Source organism: Marmota marmota, unplaced genomic scaffold, assembly GCF_001458135.2.
Source record: "Marmota marmota marmota unplaced genomic scaffold, marMar, whole genome shotgun sequence".
In the NCBI taxonomy this organism is placed as follows: Eukaryota; Metazoa; Chordata; class Mammalia; order Rodentia; family Sciuridae; genus Marmota; species Marmota marmota.
In genome coordinates this window covers 10,657,152-10,673,732 of record NW_026000221.1, presented here as the reverse complement: position 1 = coordinate 10,673,732, position 16,581 = coordinate 10,657,152, and the positions used below count along the sequence as shown (strand labels likewise).

Below are 16,581 nucleotides of genomic sequence, written 5' to 3'. Positions count from 1 at the left end.
TCTCTCAGACTCCCAAACTGCTGGGATTACAAGTGTTTACCAACCCATTGGCCTAACAGTTCTATTTTGAGGACTAAAAGTAACATTTGTAAAACACTTTGCATATATAAAATACAGAGTCAATATTAATTCTTTTCCTTATAGAAGAAAACATATCAATGTAATACTTATCAAATACAGAATCTGACAAATCTCAAAATTGTTTTTAAGGATATTTATCCTTCAAGTTTATGATTCTGTCAGTGTATGTTAAATTTTAAAAAATGAAACCTAGATTTATTCCTTTGCAAATTGCCTGAATACATTTATTTACTTACTTATTTTTGGTTGTAGGTGGACACGATACCTTTAATTTATTTTTACATGGTGCTGAGGACTGAACCCAGTGCCTCACACATGAGAGGCAAGCACTCTACCACTGAACCACAATCCTAACCCCCTGAATACATTTTTTAACATTTTGTTTTATTAGTCTTTTAAGTTATTCTTAAAAAAAAAAAATTAGGGAATGCTACAGATTGAACTCAAGAGTCTAATGCACATACTCTACCACTGAGTTACACCCCTCACTCCTGCCTTTTATTAGAATGACCAAAAAACCAAGCGTCTCCTTCATCCTAATGTGGACTAACATGTAGTTTAGTTCATCATAAAATGTAGCTTTCATTGAACATAACAAATTAGATTTCCAACATTAACCAGTTCTGAGTCTGGATAATATAAAAAGTTTTTATACAATAATAAAAAGTGCAAAATTACAAAGCTAGTCAATCAGGCATGAAGAGAATGAAAAAAAACCTCAAGGATTTTTATTATTCTATAACAAAGATCATATTTGGAATATAGTAATAAATAATAAAATGTCTAAACAAGAGAAAGATGAGAGAAACTTGAAGAGATGCAGGTAACAAAAAGAATAGTAATAAAACAAATAGGTAAAAACTGCAACAATACACAATTCTTTTACCAAGATTATTTTTAGGTCCCCAATACTAATTTTTCAAACTGCCAGATTTATCAGAAATTAGGATAGTTTTTTTTTTAAACGGAGGGGTGTAGATTCTTTTATGATAATTTTTATTCCTCACAGGAAATGTTACAGTGAGGTTAGGAGCATAGCTTAGTGATAGAACACATGCTAAGCATGCATGAGGTCCTAGGGCACACCAAAAAAATTCTAGTGGAATAGACAAACAATGTAGCTAAATATTTGAGGGAGAGGGAGGGAATGAATTGGCAAAATTCAGCCCAGTTATAAACAAGGATGTATCTATGACATATAGAGCTTTTTTAACCTTATATATTGCCTACTAGTAGGACTCACATACTGGTACTACACAGAATTGTATTTAAAATTTAAAATTTAAATTGTATTTAACCTGATCTGTATGCTCTGTTTCTTCTGTTTTTGCTGTTGCTATTTTATCTTCAAGGTTTTGCAAAAAGAAGTCCAGCCAAAGTTTTTCATTTCTTTTATATACTTGAAAATTAATATTACAGATTTTAGTAGTTAATCAACCTTTCAACACAAAGTTTATCCAAAAGTTACAAGGACATAACTACCTACTAGCAAAGAATGACTTTACCAAATAGTTTTTTAAAAAATTATAAAGTTATAAACAAATTTAATTTTTTTTTTTATGGTGCTAGGGATTGAACCCAGGGCTTTATGCATGTGAGGTAAGCACTCTACCAACTGAGCTATATCCCTAGCCTACAAACTGAATATTCGTCATTACTTTCCCTCAATCCAATTGATCTTTAATTAAGTTTTAGACCAATTCTAAAGGTAGTATTATGTTTCTCAAATCAAATGGTATATCATATTTTAAAATTTTATAATTACAGAATTTCTGAGACTCTCTAAAATGCTTTTTAGCAAAAAAAAAAGAAAAAAAAAATTGCAGCTACCTTGTCCTTGAAACAAGGCAAGTCTAAACAGGAAAGTCATACTTCAAGATTATCCTTACAAAAACCTGATATTCAAAACAAATCTGCATATTACCACAAGATTACAAACCTTGCCTTGTTGCATTGAACAGTCTACACAACCCACTTGAATATTTCCATGTTTAGCTCCTGGTATTATCTGTAATCTTTCAAAATCGCTTCCCAGTATTACAATGTCACATCCAGATGCGTAAGCCTGAATAAAATAAAACAAAAATGATAAAAGTGTTAAGAAAGCATTATCATGTAGAATATATAGGTATTAAGTAGTGTGTTTTAAACAGAACAATTTTAAATGGTTTATTTAAAAACAAACAAAGCTTTATTTGGAATTATTTCTCTTTCTTCTTATGTGTAGCCCAACAGCAAATCCTGTTAGCCCTCTCTGCAAAATGTACACCAATGATTCCACTTCTCTTACCTTCCCTGAATGCTATCAGTCTTATCTAACCCACCATCATCTTTCTCCTGCATTACTACTGTTAATTGCCTGCTTCCATTCTTGTTTCCTTCTATTTCATTTTCACAGAGTAATTTCTTTTTTTTTAATATTCTTTTAGTTGAAGATGAACACAACATATTTATTTATTTTTATGTGATGCTGAGGATCAAACCCAGTGCCTCATACTTGCAAGGCAGGCACTCTATCACTGAGCTACGGCCCCAGCCTCTACACTGATTTCTTTAAATGTTTATTTAGGCAATTTTCCCTGGTTAAATGCCTTGAACAGTTTCCCACTGCACTCAGAATAAAATCCAAATTCCTTATTGTAGTCAATACTCCAAATTACTGTCCTACAAATCCATGTCCAGGCTATTCTTTCTTTCTCTCAATTGGTTTCTGTCCCTACACTACCCTTCCTTCTGTTCTTCCTGCCATCTCAAGGTGCTTTACCTGACTTTTATCTACCTAGTCTTTGTCTAGCTGGTTTCTTTTCAACATTCAAGTATCCGTTTATTTATTTTTTATTTTTTTATTTATATATGACAGTGGAATGCATTATAATTCTTATTACACATATAGAGCACAATTTTTCATATTTCTGGTTGTATACATAATATATTCACACCAATTTGTTTCTTCATACCTGTTCTTTGGATAATAATGATCATCACATTTCACCATCATTAATTATCCCATGCCCCCTGCCTTCCCCTCCAACCCCTCTGCCCGATCTAGAGTTCATCTATTCCTCCCATGCTCCCTCTCTATGAATCAGCCTCCTTGTATCAAAGAAAACATTCGGCATTTGGTTTTCACAATAGCTAAATTGCGGAACCTACCTAGATGCCCTTCAGTAGATGAATGGATAAAGAAAATGTGGTATGTATAAACAATGGAATATTATTCAGCAATAAAAGAGAATAAAATCATGGCCTTTGCAGATAAATGGATGGAGTTGGAGAATATAATGCTAAGTGGAGTTAGCCAATCCCAAAAAAACAAATGCCGGATGTCTTCTCTGATACAAGGATGCTGATTCATAATGGGGTTGGGGGCAGGGAGCATGAGAGCATTAGAGGAACTCTAGATAGGGCAAAGGAGAGGGAGGGGAAGAAAGAGGAATGTGAATAAAAAAGATGGTAGAATAAGATAGACATCATTACCCTAAGTACATGTATGAAGACACAAATGGTGTGACTATACTTTGTATACAACCAGAGATATGAAAAATTGTGTTCTATATGTGTAATATGAAATATAATGCATTCTGCTGTCATATAACAAATTAGAATAAATCACTAGCATAATATCAACTCATGAAGTATGGAGTAGAGTTGGTTATATCATCTTTGTTGTTTTTATTTTTGGCCATCCAGTAGTTTGTTGCCATCCAGTAGTTATAATAATAGACAGATATTCAAAAATTAAACCAGTAAGAATGAAGAATAACTAAAAGCAAAGTGAAACAAACTAATTATCTTTTAAATGAATACTATATTTTATAGAAGGAAGGCTAGCAAGAAGGACAGAATAACTTATGAACACAGAATTTGACCAGAACACAGAAATTCAGTCTTGAGCAGGGTGGGGAGAGGTAAATAAATTCTGAGCACCTTTTGTAGGCCTGTTTATTGTAATAGCATGGACAATGCAATTACTAAATTTTTAAATGTATTATCAGATTGAGCAAATGAGCCAAGGTTTGCACTATGTTAGAAGGTACAAAGATACGAAAGTGGAAAAGGCATAATAGAGCCAGTAAGGTTCAACTAAAACTAGAAATACTAGCATAAGCTCATACTTTCCAAAATATTGACAGTTTCATGTTGATGTGGATATGTGCTAGTTCTATGTAGTGATAGCAGCAAAGACATTCTACTAGCAATGAGCACATTCAGCATCTTGATCTTGTTCTCTACTATTATTCTCTATTAAAAGGAACTAGGAACATCTTGTTATGCAATAAAGATAGGAGGTACTTTAGCCAGGTGCCAGCTCAATATTAGATATCTTATTAGACTGAGTTATTGGCTGTCTCTGAGTTAGGACAATGCATGAGTGAGAGAGAACTAATTAGTTATAAGTAAAGCCATTAATAATAATAATAATAAAAAGTAAAGCCACTGAACACACGCTTACTCCCTCTACTATGCCACCATATAATGTCTTATAAAGACACACTGGTATAAATTAAACAATCTTCTTCCACTTCTTCTCATAATTAAAAAAGCCTTATTTGGATGTAAAGTAACCAGGAACTCCATAAATGTTGACAGGAATGTAAAATAGTACAATTACTTTGGAAAACATATACAAACCCTATGATCCAGTAATTTTGCCCCAAAATACTCAACAAAATGTGTCCATGAGTACTCCAGAGATATGTACAAGAACATTCACTGCTCTATTCATAATAGTGCCAAAGTAGAACCAATTCAAATACTATCAACAATGGAATGGACAATAAATTGTAGCATAATCACACAATGGAATACTCTAAAGTAATGGTTCTCAAACTTACTTGTCTCAAGAATCCTTTTTACTTGGGGTTGGGGTATAGCTAAGTGGAACAGTGCTTGGATAACACTTGTGAGGCACTGGGTTCAATCCTCAGCCTCACATAAAAATAAATAAAACAAAGGTATTATGTCCATCTACAACTAAAAAAAAAAAATTGTTTTTAAAGTTTCAGGAGATGGAGGATGGACTCTTAAAAAAAAAAAAAAAAAGAATTCTTTATACGTAGAAATGTACTGAAGCCAGTCACTTCACCCATTAGCTTTATTTTTTGTGAATTATCTTATCAATATTTACTCTTGGAAATTAAAACTAAAAAAAACACAATACATAGTATTCCATTAATCTCCAGGTAGTGCCTTTGGAAAACTACACGGATACATGCGAGAGAAGTAATAAATAAGTTTGGCATTATTATGAAAATGACTTGGTCATTCGGACCCTCCAAGAGGATCTTACCACAGACTGCTCTTTGCCACTGCTATGTAGCAATTTAAAAAATTATTTTTAATGTTAAGAATATGAATGAATTTTACAATGATGCATTAAAAAATCAAGACATAATTATGATTTTGTTTACTCAGAGTCAAGAAACAAGTGAAATTAATCTACGGTGATAGAAATCAGGATAGTAATTATTACTTGGGGAACAATGATTAGGAGGGAGAATAAGTGGGTGCTCTTATAAATTATAATATTTTATTTATCAATTTAGTCATTTCATATAGAGGTCGACTTTGTGAAAATTCAATAAGATAGGTCCTTATGATTTCTACCCTTTACTGTAAAACTGTAAAACATGTCTTCAGTAAAAACCCTAAGAAAAAAAAATCTCATTCTCAAAATCAAAGTCATTTTTATACTTTTTCACTTAGTCTCACTTTTTCCCAAAATGGAAAGTACAGTTGTTCACTAAATTTTAAAATGTGGTTCATCCAGATAAACTTAAAAATGAAAAAGAAACCCATCTTATTTAAAATGTAACAGTATAAAGGGTCTACTGAAACTATAATTTCAAAATTCATTTCAACCATACCACTGTACTAATGCTAACCCCAACGGATAATATCCACAATATACTGAAAAGGGCAATTTTATTTTTTATTTTTAAACTGTTTTAGGCAAGGAAGGAATTCATACTTTATTCCTCAGAGCATGATGCAGCATGTTGATAAAAGATTTTATGTGCAGTAATTAAAGCTGGATCTCAGAAAAGCCATCCCTTTTTTACTTCATGTTAGATAAAAACACCCACTAAAATGTATAGCAGTCTTTCTGGCCCCTCCTCTTCCTCCCAGTTTTAGTCATAATCCCACCAAATTAAATTTTAGAGGACTGAGATTTACAATTCCCATATAATATTCCTTCTAAACACTCTCATTTTCAGGCTCTAAACCCACTATGTCCCACATGCATCCCAAGTATGCATATTGATACAAGCTTGATATAATTTATCAAATTGCTGGGGAAAAGACAAGAAAGAAAATACTAAAAACAACTTTTGAAAAAAAAATATACATCATAGTATAAAGGTGTATTAAGAATTGTAAGGCAATAATAATAATAATAAAGCTATTGTAACAAATAAATAAAGAGATCAGAGACCAAAAAAATTAAAAATAAAGTAGCATTTACTATTAAAAAATATATATGTATATATACATCCATATATATATATACATACATATATACATCCATATATATATATATATACATACATATATACATATATATATATTTACACACACATGTTTCTCTTCCCTCTACCTCTCAAATGAAAAGTATTCAGGTGTCTGTGGGGAAATAAAAGAAAGTAAATCTTTTCTCCCTCCTGCAAAAGAGGTTCTATTTTCTAAAAAAAAAAAAAAAAAAAAAACCCCCCAAACAAACAAACAAAACCCCCCNCGCCGACCACTCCGTCTCTACTTACTAGCCTTCCCTGTGGATTTTGAATTGACAGCCCCCACAATCATGTAAGCCAATTCCTTAAAATAAATGCATCCCTCCTGCAAAAGAGGTTCTATTTCTTCAAAAAGAAAAAAAAAAAAAATCCCCTGCACCCCAGGTACTAAGGATTGAACCCAGGAATGCTTGTTCTACCACTAGGCTACATTTCTAGCTTTTTTTTTTTAATTCTGAAAAGGTCTCATTAAGTTGCCCAGGCTGGCTTAGAACTTGTGATCCTCCTTCCTTAGCCTCCCAAATAGCTAGATTTACAGGTTTGTGTCACTGTACTACATCATTTCTTATCTTTTGTTCATGTGCTTCTTTTCTGGTAGCTTCACATACCAGGAATAACAACCGACACATTTTAACATAAATACCAAGTCCTCTTGGTAGGTCTGTCCTTATGCTTCCCAGTAAAGAGATTCTATTTTCCTGACAAACTCCTAAAGTGGAGAAACTATTCAAGGCCAAAGATAAATGGCACAGCTATTCCAACACAAGCTCCCAGGTCTTCCCACAGAGTCCACTGTATTTGATTTTTTCCAAATTACTGCTGAAGGGGTTTCCCAAAATGACTGTGATGTGATTAGGGATTATGGTGACCATACAAATCTAGCGTTTCTGTAAGTTATAGAAAACCAACAAGAAAAGGACAATGAGACAGCCAATACACAAACTCCAACAACTGTTTTCAATATTCAATTACTGACAGGGAAGAAGACTTTAAGTTGAGGAACAGAGCTCACCTTCAAAGCTCTCAGGTTAAGAAGAGTGTTCAACAAATAAAGTCAGATTCTGACTGTGGGAAGCCATTCTCGCACGTGATTGGGCACCTCCCGGATTGGGTGTGAGGCGCTCTGGCTAAACTGTGTTGGAGCTTTCCCCACCCTCTCCAGGTGCGAGAACCTGTCCATGTGGGGGTTTGACTGACCACTGACCCTGAGACCAATCACTGACCCTGACCTTGGAATGCTGCCCCCCTCGACCTTCACTGGATGGAATTTTCCCCCGAATTTCTTGTTCCTCAATAAAAGGCCACTCCCTGGCGTGCTCTCTCTCCTGCTAGCCCCGAGTAAGCCTTGCTGCCCTACCGGGTGGTTCGAGGTATGAGCCAGAGAGGTGAGAGCCGTCTCGGACCTGGTCATAGAAAAAGGTAATTGAATCTGTGTGTTTTATTTTGATCTCACTAGTTAACTTTTATGCCACGAACCTCTTTAATGAAACCAGTGTGCTGGTCGCCTGGTGGATCTGACAATTCATAAAATGCATCCTTCAGTTCTCTAGAATGGAAATTGCTATCTATTGTACTTGGGGGTTTACCTGACTATGCTCCTGGATACCATACAAAAGCTGCAATCTTTCTTCTTTGACTAATATTTTGAAGTATCTGCTTGGGTTTTTCCTGCAGACATGATACATTGCCCACAATGCCCAGGCTGAACTGTTGGTTGAGAGAAGTTGCCAAGGAGTGTGAAAAATGAATTGCAAGATCTGTAGGTCATTACTAACATTCTTACAAGTTGAATTTGGCCAATACTGCATGATTGCAAGCACATCCTGGAAAAGAACACTACTCTGCAGGTCAAAGAATAACCAGGGCTGTTTGTCAGGCAGACTACAGCAGAATAGCTCACTGATAATTCCTTGGTATGAAGTAAATTGCTGATTTGCTTCATCACATCTTCAGTCACTATTGGAAAAGAACTCTTTGACTTCAGCTATGTTGTTTAAAAGACCAAGTACTTTGTTTTGTACTGAAGACTCTGAAAAAAGTCACTAAAACTTGGATAAAGCTCATCAATCCTTGATTTTCAATGATATGTTGCAGTCACCTGGTAACTCTGTAAGATAATAAAGAGCTTTCAAACTAACAAGAGGGTAACAACATCTACATTCTTAGTGATCTTTGTTTTATTATTGCTAGAAGTTCCTTAACTTCCATGAAGAGCTCTTCTTGAAGTTGTGCAATTTGCTCAGGTGACAGCTGCAGTACTGGAATCCAGGTGATGAGCACTGCCACTGTTTATGTAACCAACTTGGCAGTATCAACCCTGTCAAATAGAATATCCATAAGAATTCTTCAACTGATTAAGAAAAGAAGACACCACTTCTATAACTATTAGTAATAGGAAAAACTTTTCAGAGTCTTGAAAAGTAAACAGGTAAACAGGCATTGATCAGAGCCAGGCCCTAACGTGTTGAGAGCACAACCACTGGCTGTGAACTGCACTGGCAAATCCCTAATGAGTCCTTATTCCTTTAGTAACAAACTTTGAAATGGCAGGCATGATTATATGCATTAAAAATGCCTCTATGAAGAACCTATAAAGAAGGCTGGGATTGTGGCTCAGCGGTAGAGCGCTCGCCTAGCACAGGTGGGACCCAGGTTCGATCTTCAGCACCACATAAAAATAAAGGCATTGTGCTGTGTCCATCTACATCTAAAAAATAAATATTAAAAAAAGAACCTATAAAGAGATTCCTTCATAAAACATGACCTGTTCCTATATCAGCTCAGTGCTTCAGAAATCTAACTCATATTGGCTTCTCCAAAAATCTTCAAGTCATGTAGTAAAGAAGTCAGAATAACCAGTATCTGTAGCTAAAAGTCCCACAAATTGTATTACGGGCTACTGTGGTATAAACAACTCTACAGCTCCATCAGTGATGAAATTGCCCCAAGAAATATTCAGGGAAATATTTGGCAGGATATCCTTCTTCTGTATCAAATAAAAAGCTAGCTCTGATTTGAGTTGCCTTTGATCAAAAATATCAAGGTGAAGCAGACATTTAAGTTCTCTGATGACTACAAGGATTTGTGGTTTGCTCGTTGTTAGGCTTCAGGTAGTGCACTGTGAGAGACTTGAGTCAATCCTTACAGGTAAGAAATGCAGATATGCTCATGACCAGAGCATTAGCGATATCCAAGTTTTCCAGGTTTGGTAACTAAGAAACATTAGCCAGGTCTTCATTGTGAAAGTAAATACTGAAATCACCTAAAATGTGAAGACCAGTAAGATGACCAAAGGACAATAGTCTCGAATCTTAAGAAATGCTTATTAAGTCTAACAGGAGACACTGGAGGTTTTGCTAGATCCAGCTACTGCTGCAAAGTCTACTTACAATGTTTGGGACTGGAAGGTCAGAGTGCACTGCAGTGATGTCTACCTTAATGAATATGATGGCAGAAGACTTTTATGAAAGTAAATGCAGAGATTTTAGCTTTTGGGATATTAACCATCTCCAGGTTCATTTGCCTTGGAAAACACTATTCTATCAATCAGCTTCTTTTTACCACACACCAGCCTGAGCATCCTTCTGGGCTTTGGGAAGGAAGAAAGTCCAGGGTGACAGGACCACATGCCAGAACTACGGTGATCCCTGCCCATGGGGCACTAAGAAGAGAAGAGGCTATAAGCAGGGGCTGGGATCCTGTGAGAGCTATCAGTCCACAGCAGGCAACTGCTAGACAGCATCAACTAAGGCAATTTTAAATTAGCAAACAATTTGTTTGACATGAAATAGATAAGGCAAAATGAATATCCACTTTGTTATACTGATAAATACATAAACTCCAGGTCACTCAATGCCTTCAACTGTGGAAATAAGATAGTACAGATAGAGGATCCCTGTAATTATATAGAAGCCACAAAACAAGTTAAAAACAGCTGACAGTATTATGATAGTAATTAACTTGTTCTCTCCAGTTTTGTTTTGTTATCAACAACTAACAAAATCTTAGAAGATTCCTTAAGTAGTTATTTTATTCTTGGCAGTTCATCTCTACAAAAACCTGGCATGTTACAGACACAACCACTGTCATTCGTTATCACAAACAAGTAGATATTTATAGCAGACTATACACATGTTGGGTAAACTTTCATTAATTCATTAAATAAACAGGCTGAAACCAATTACACAAAAACATTTTTAATTTGTGTGTGTGTGTGTGTGTGGGGGGTAATTGGGACTGAACCCAGGAGCATCTGCCTCTGAGCTATATACCCAGCACTTTTTAAACTTTTTCTTATTTGTTCTTTTAGATATACATGACAGTACAGTGTATTGGGACATATTATACATACATAGAGTATAACTTATTCTAAATAGGATCTGATTCTTGTGGTTGTACATGATGTGGAGTTTCACTGGCTTGTATTCATATATGAACATACCAAAGTTATATCCGATAGTCTGATTCATTCTTCTTTCTTTCCTATTCCCATCCTCCCTTCCTTCTCTTCATTCCCCTTTTTCTAAACAATGAACTTCTGTTCTTCCCTACCCCAACCCCTTGTGTTGGGTTTGTGTATGTGTGTTAGCATCCACATATCAGAGAAAACATTTGGCCTTTGTTTTGGGGGGACTGGCTTATTTCGCTTAGCATGATATTCTTCAGTTCTATCCATTTACCAGCAAATGCCATAATTTCATTCTTCTTTATGGCTCCATAATATTCCATTGTACATATATACCAAATTTTCTTTATCCATTTATCTGATGAAGAATACCTAGGCTGGTTCCATAGCTTAGCTATGGAGAATTTAACTACTACAAATATTGTTGTGGCTGTATCACTGTAATATAATTTTAAGTCCTTTAGGTATATACTGAGGAGTGGGATAACTAGGTCAAATGGTGGTCCTTTTTATATTTTATTTTAAGACAGGGTATCACTAAGTTGCTAAGGTTGACCTCAATCTTGCAGTCCTCCTGTCTCAGCCTACTGAATAGCTGGGATTAGAAGCATGCACCACCACGTCCAGATTAATTACACAAAATTTTAATAAGTAATACAAAATGAAATGCAGCTAAAAAATAGTCTGTCAATCTGTGAGATGAATAGAGAGCCTACAACTTGGGAGCAAATTTTTACCCCTCACACATCAGATAGAGCACTAATCTCTAGGGTATATAAAGAACACAAAAAGCTAAGCACCAAAAAAACAAATAACCCAATCAATAAATGGTCCAAGGAACTCAACAGACACTTCTCAGAAGTGTCAATCAACAAATATATGAAAAAATGTTCATCATCTCTAGCAATTAGAGAAAAGCAAGTCAAAACTACTCTAAGGTATCATTTCACTCCAGTCAGAATGGCAGCTATTATGAAGACAAACAACAATAAGTGTTGGTGAGGATGTTGGGAAAAAGGTACACTCATACATTGCTGGTGGGACTGCAAATTGGTTCAGCCAATATGGAAAGCAGTATGGAGATTCCTTGGAAAACTGGAAATGGAACCACCATTTGATCCAGCTATCCCTTTCCTAGGTCTATACTCAAAGGACTTAAAAACAGCATAGTATAGGAACACAGTCACATTAATGTTTATAGCAGCACAATTCACAACAGCTAAACTGTGGAACCAACCTGAATGTCCTTCAGTAGATGAATGGATAAAAAAAAAATGGCAAATATACACAATGGAATATTACTCAGCAATAAAAAATAATAAAATCATGGCATTTGCAAGTAAATGGATGGCACTGGAGAAGATAATGCTAAGTGAAGTTAGCCAATCCTCAAAAAACAAATGCCTAATGGTTTCTCTGATATTAGGAGGCTGATTCCTAGTTGGGTAAGGAGGGGGAACATGGGAGGAATAGACAAACTCTAGATAGGGCTGTGTAGGAGGGGAAGTGAGGGGGCAGAGGGTTTGCAAGGATGGTGGAATGTGATGGACATCACTATCCAAAGTACATGTATGAAGAAGATACAAATTGGTGTGAACATACTTTATATCAGAAATATGAAAATTTGTGCTGTATATGTGTAATAAGAATTGTAATGCATTCCGATGTCATTTATTTTTTAAAAAATCAATTTAAAAATTTTAAAAAATTGTCTGTCAAACTTCAAAGAAAAAAAGATAATCCTTTGTTTACCTTTTATTAAAACTTATGTGGTGGCACATACCTGTAATCCCAGCAACTCTGGAAGCTGAGACAGGAGGATCTCAAGTTCAAAGCCAGCCTCAGCAACAGCACGGTGCTAAGCAACTCAGTGAGACCTGGTCTCTAATAAAATACAAAACTGGGCTGGGGATATGGCTCAGTGGTTGAGTGACCCTGAGTTCACAAAAACAACAACAAAACAAAACAAACAAAAAACCAACAACAACAACAAAAAAAAACCCACAATGTTACACTTCATAGCTAGGAGGATAATTTTGTTTTGTTTTGCTTTGTTTTTTAAAGAGAAAGTAGTCAAGCACAGAGGTACATGCCTGTAATTCCAGCAACTCGGGAAGCTGAGGAAGGAGAATCACAAATTTGAGACCAGCCTCAGCAAGTTAGTGAGACCCTGTCTCAAAATAAAAATAAAAGGACTGAGGATGTAGCTCAGTGGTCAAGTGCCCCTGGGTTCAATCCCCAGAACACTCCAAAAGGAAAACAACAAGTATTGGTGAGGATGTAGAATAACTGAAACCCTCATACATTGCTGATGGGAATGTAAGATGATGGAATATAAAGTGACGAAAACTGTGAAACAATTTGGCAGTTCCCCAAAAGTTTAAACACAGTTACCATATGCATAGCTGTTTCACACCTAGGTATATAGCCAAGAGAATTAAAAATACATGTCCACATAAAAACTTGAACAGAAATGCTCATAACAGCATTATTCATCATAGACATGGAGGGGAAACAACTCAAATGTCCATCAACTGATGAGCAAATAAAATATGCAATGGAATATTATTCATCCATAAAAAAGAATGAAATACTGATACATGCTACAACACAGATCTTAAAAACATTATGCAGGGCTGGGGTTATAGCTCAGTGGTAGAGCACATGTCTCGCATGCATGAGGCACTGGGTTCAATACTCAGCACCACATAAAAATAAAGAAAGAAATTGTGTCCATCTACAATTAAATTTTTTTTAATTATGCAAAGTGAACAGAGTCAAATATAAAAGACCACCTATTATATGATTTCTTTTATATGAAATATCCTGAATAGAGAAATTCATAGAGACAATAAGATGACGGAGGTAAATAAGAAATATATGCAAGATTAATGGTTGTAAGTAGGACTGGGGTGAATAGACAGTAACTATTAGTGAATGGGGATTTCTTTTGGATGAGAAAAATGTTCTGGAATTAGGTTGTGCTAACTAATGTGTAACTCTGTGAATATATTAAAATCACTGAAATATAAACTTTAAAAGGGTGAACTTTATAGTACATGTACATCTCAACAAAGTTGTTCTAAAAATACATACTGCAATGCTACATCAAAAAATTTCCTCTGGGAAATAAATCTTTATGACAGTCAGCAATCCAGGCAATTCAATAGTTAGCTCCGGAGGGCAAGGATCCAGCTTATTTGTGATTCTTTCCCACACTGTATACAGTAGGATTTCAAATGCAATAAAAACTCAATATTTCCAAATGAATACTTTCTTTAAATCCTTCATAATTTATGCTTTTGAAAACCTCTACACACAGACTCAATTTGTCCACAGTTAGTTAAAAGAAAAAAGTAAGCAAGAGGTACTGTGGATAAAATTGTAAGGTCTACCTTGGTCCTCAACTCTGCAGATCTTTCTTATCCACACTTTATGTGTGGTTAATACTGATAGGTTCTTATTCCTTCTATAAAAGCAAATTTGGGGCTGAGAATATACAGCTTAGTGGTAGAGTACTTGCCTACCATGCACAAGGTCCTGCCTGGGTTGCATCTCTAACACCATCCAGGAGCCAATTGATCACAGAGACTTAAGTGTGAAGATGTTTGGATAGAAGTATTACCTCAACCATGCCGGGTGTGTTGGCACATGCCTGTAATCCCAACAGCTCAGGAGGCTGTGGCAGGAGGATCCTAAGTTCAAAGCCAGCCTCAACAATTTAGCAAGGCCCTAAACAACTTGGGTGAGACCCTGTCTCGAAATAAAAAATATAAAAAGGGCTGAGGATGTGGCTCAGTGATTAAGCACTCTTAGGTTCAATCCCTGGTATCCCCCCAAAAAAAAGTATTACAACTAGCTTTTTTCCTTTAACATATTATGTTTCAATTTTTTAAAAGTTCTGACTCAAAATTTTGACTACCAATAAACAATGACTCCCAAAGAAATGGCATCAATAAATGTTAACTGAATGAAATAATGAATAAAGGAAGAATGCTATCTTTGTGGAAAGTCGAACAGAAGCTAAAAATCCCACGTCCCTACCCTAAAACCTTTAAGTCGCCAAAATTTTACATTTTGAAGATTCTAAATTGGGAATGTGGAGAAGGCAAGGCAGTCCAAAAGAAGGTGTGTAGGCCTTGACTAAGGTGAACTTAACCTATGGAGCAGCTCTTTTGACTCCAGCACAGGTTCTTTTTTCCAATTGTCCTCACAGTATGTACAAGGCCCTATCTGACAGCTGTTTGAAATGTAATAACAAAAAAAGATGTCATTGCCACCAGAGACAATGCAGTCTAAGTAGATGACAAGTAAACAAGGAATTACAGGACAGGCTTTGAATATGATATAACTAAGCCAGAGAAACATAATGCTCAACATGACAAATGACAAAGAGAAAGCAATATATGGAGAAATATATTGATTCAAGTTAGCATCAAGGTGATTGCTGGTGACAAAGGGGACAAGCACTGCCAGAATTTAGGGAGTTAAGAAGCAAGTGGAAAGTTGCAACAAGTATAGTCAATTCAAGGATTATAGCTAAGAAGTCAGAGACAACTTGTCAAGAGTTTTCTGGCTGGTTATTTTTTTTAAGATGAGAATTTTAAGCATGTTTTAGAACTTCTAGAAGAGTATATACACTGTAACTGAGGGACTAAAGTCCTAGAGACACACTGAAAAGATAAGATCCAGAACAAAGAAAACGGAATTAAGCCTGGACATGCAGGAAACAACCCTTTAATTGTACCAGGAGGAGAGAAAGAATGGATACTAATAAAAGTGGATTTTTCAGCTTAAAACTGAAAATCAGTTAGGATCTGACAGATTCCAGGTAGTAAGCTTATATAAATAAGAGAATGTTGGGGTGGGAGGTTTCAGAAGATGACACTAAAATTAAAACAGGTGGGAGGATTCCTGTGATGCTTTGAGGTCCCATCTGAAGTTGGCAAACATGACTTTATTTTCCACATAATTTTATTACATGCTCTAGGAGTGCTCACGAATCAGGGAAGTGCAGTTGGGGTTGCGGCTCAGTGACAGTGCTTGCCTAGCACATGTGAGGCACTGGGGTCAATCCTCAGCACTACTTAAAAATAAATAAATAAAGTTATTTAAAAAATCGATGAAAGGGTTGGGGTTGTAGCTCAGCTTGCCTAGCACATGTGGCGCACTGGGGTCAATCCTCAGCACTACTTAAAAATAAATAAAGTTATTAAAAAAATCGATGAAAGAGAAGAGGAGCAGCTGCCTGCTGAGAGGCAGAGCCGCCCCCTCCCCCTGCGCTGGCAAGGTAGAGGGAACTGTGACCATCCACAGAGCAGGCCCAGCGGCCTGCTGAGAGGCAGATCCGCCCCCTCCCCCCGCGCCTGCAAGGTAGATGGAACTGTGACCACCAGCAGAACAGGCCAGACCTGCAACCGATAGACAGAACAGGCCCAGTGGCCTGAGGAAGGGTAGAGCCGCCCCCCACCCCCGCGCCTGCAAGGTAGGCGGACCTGCAACACACTGGCAGAACAGCCCCAGAGGCCTGCAGAGGGGCAGTGCCGCTGCCTGTGCCTGCAAAGTAGGCAGAACTGCGACCAC

General features: G+C 36.3%; 1 protein-coding gene and 1 pseudogene across 20 annotated transcripts in view; both read right to left on the bottom strand.

The window, feature by feature from the left end:
- The window catches only part of LOC107144781 (tumor necrosis factor alpha-induced protein 8), a 314,538-nt gene that overhangs the window by 289,101 nt on the left and 8,856 nt on the right, over positions 1–16,581 (bottom strand). For 19 of the 20 annotated variants that reach the window (XR_007343409.1, XR_007343404.1, XR_007343407.1 and 16 more), the window contains exon 2: positions 2,021–2,146. The exons of the other annotated variant lie outside the window; for it this stretch is intronic. Coding sequence is in view for 13 of the 19 variants with exons in the window: in XM_015488613.2 (XP_015344099.1) it covers positions 2,021–2,146 (126 nt within the window). In the remaining 6 variants the exon portion in view is untranslated. The remainder of the gene's footprint in view (positions 1–2,020; positions 2,147–16,581) is intronic. 20 annotated transcript variants of the gene reach the window in all.
- LOC107144621 lies at positions 7,976–10,856 on the bottom strand (annotated as a pseudogene).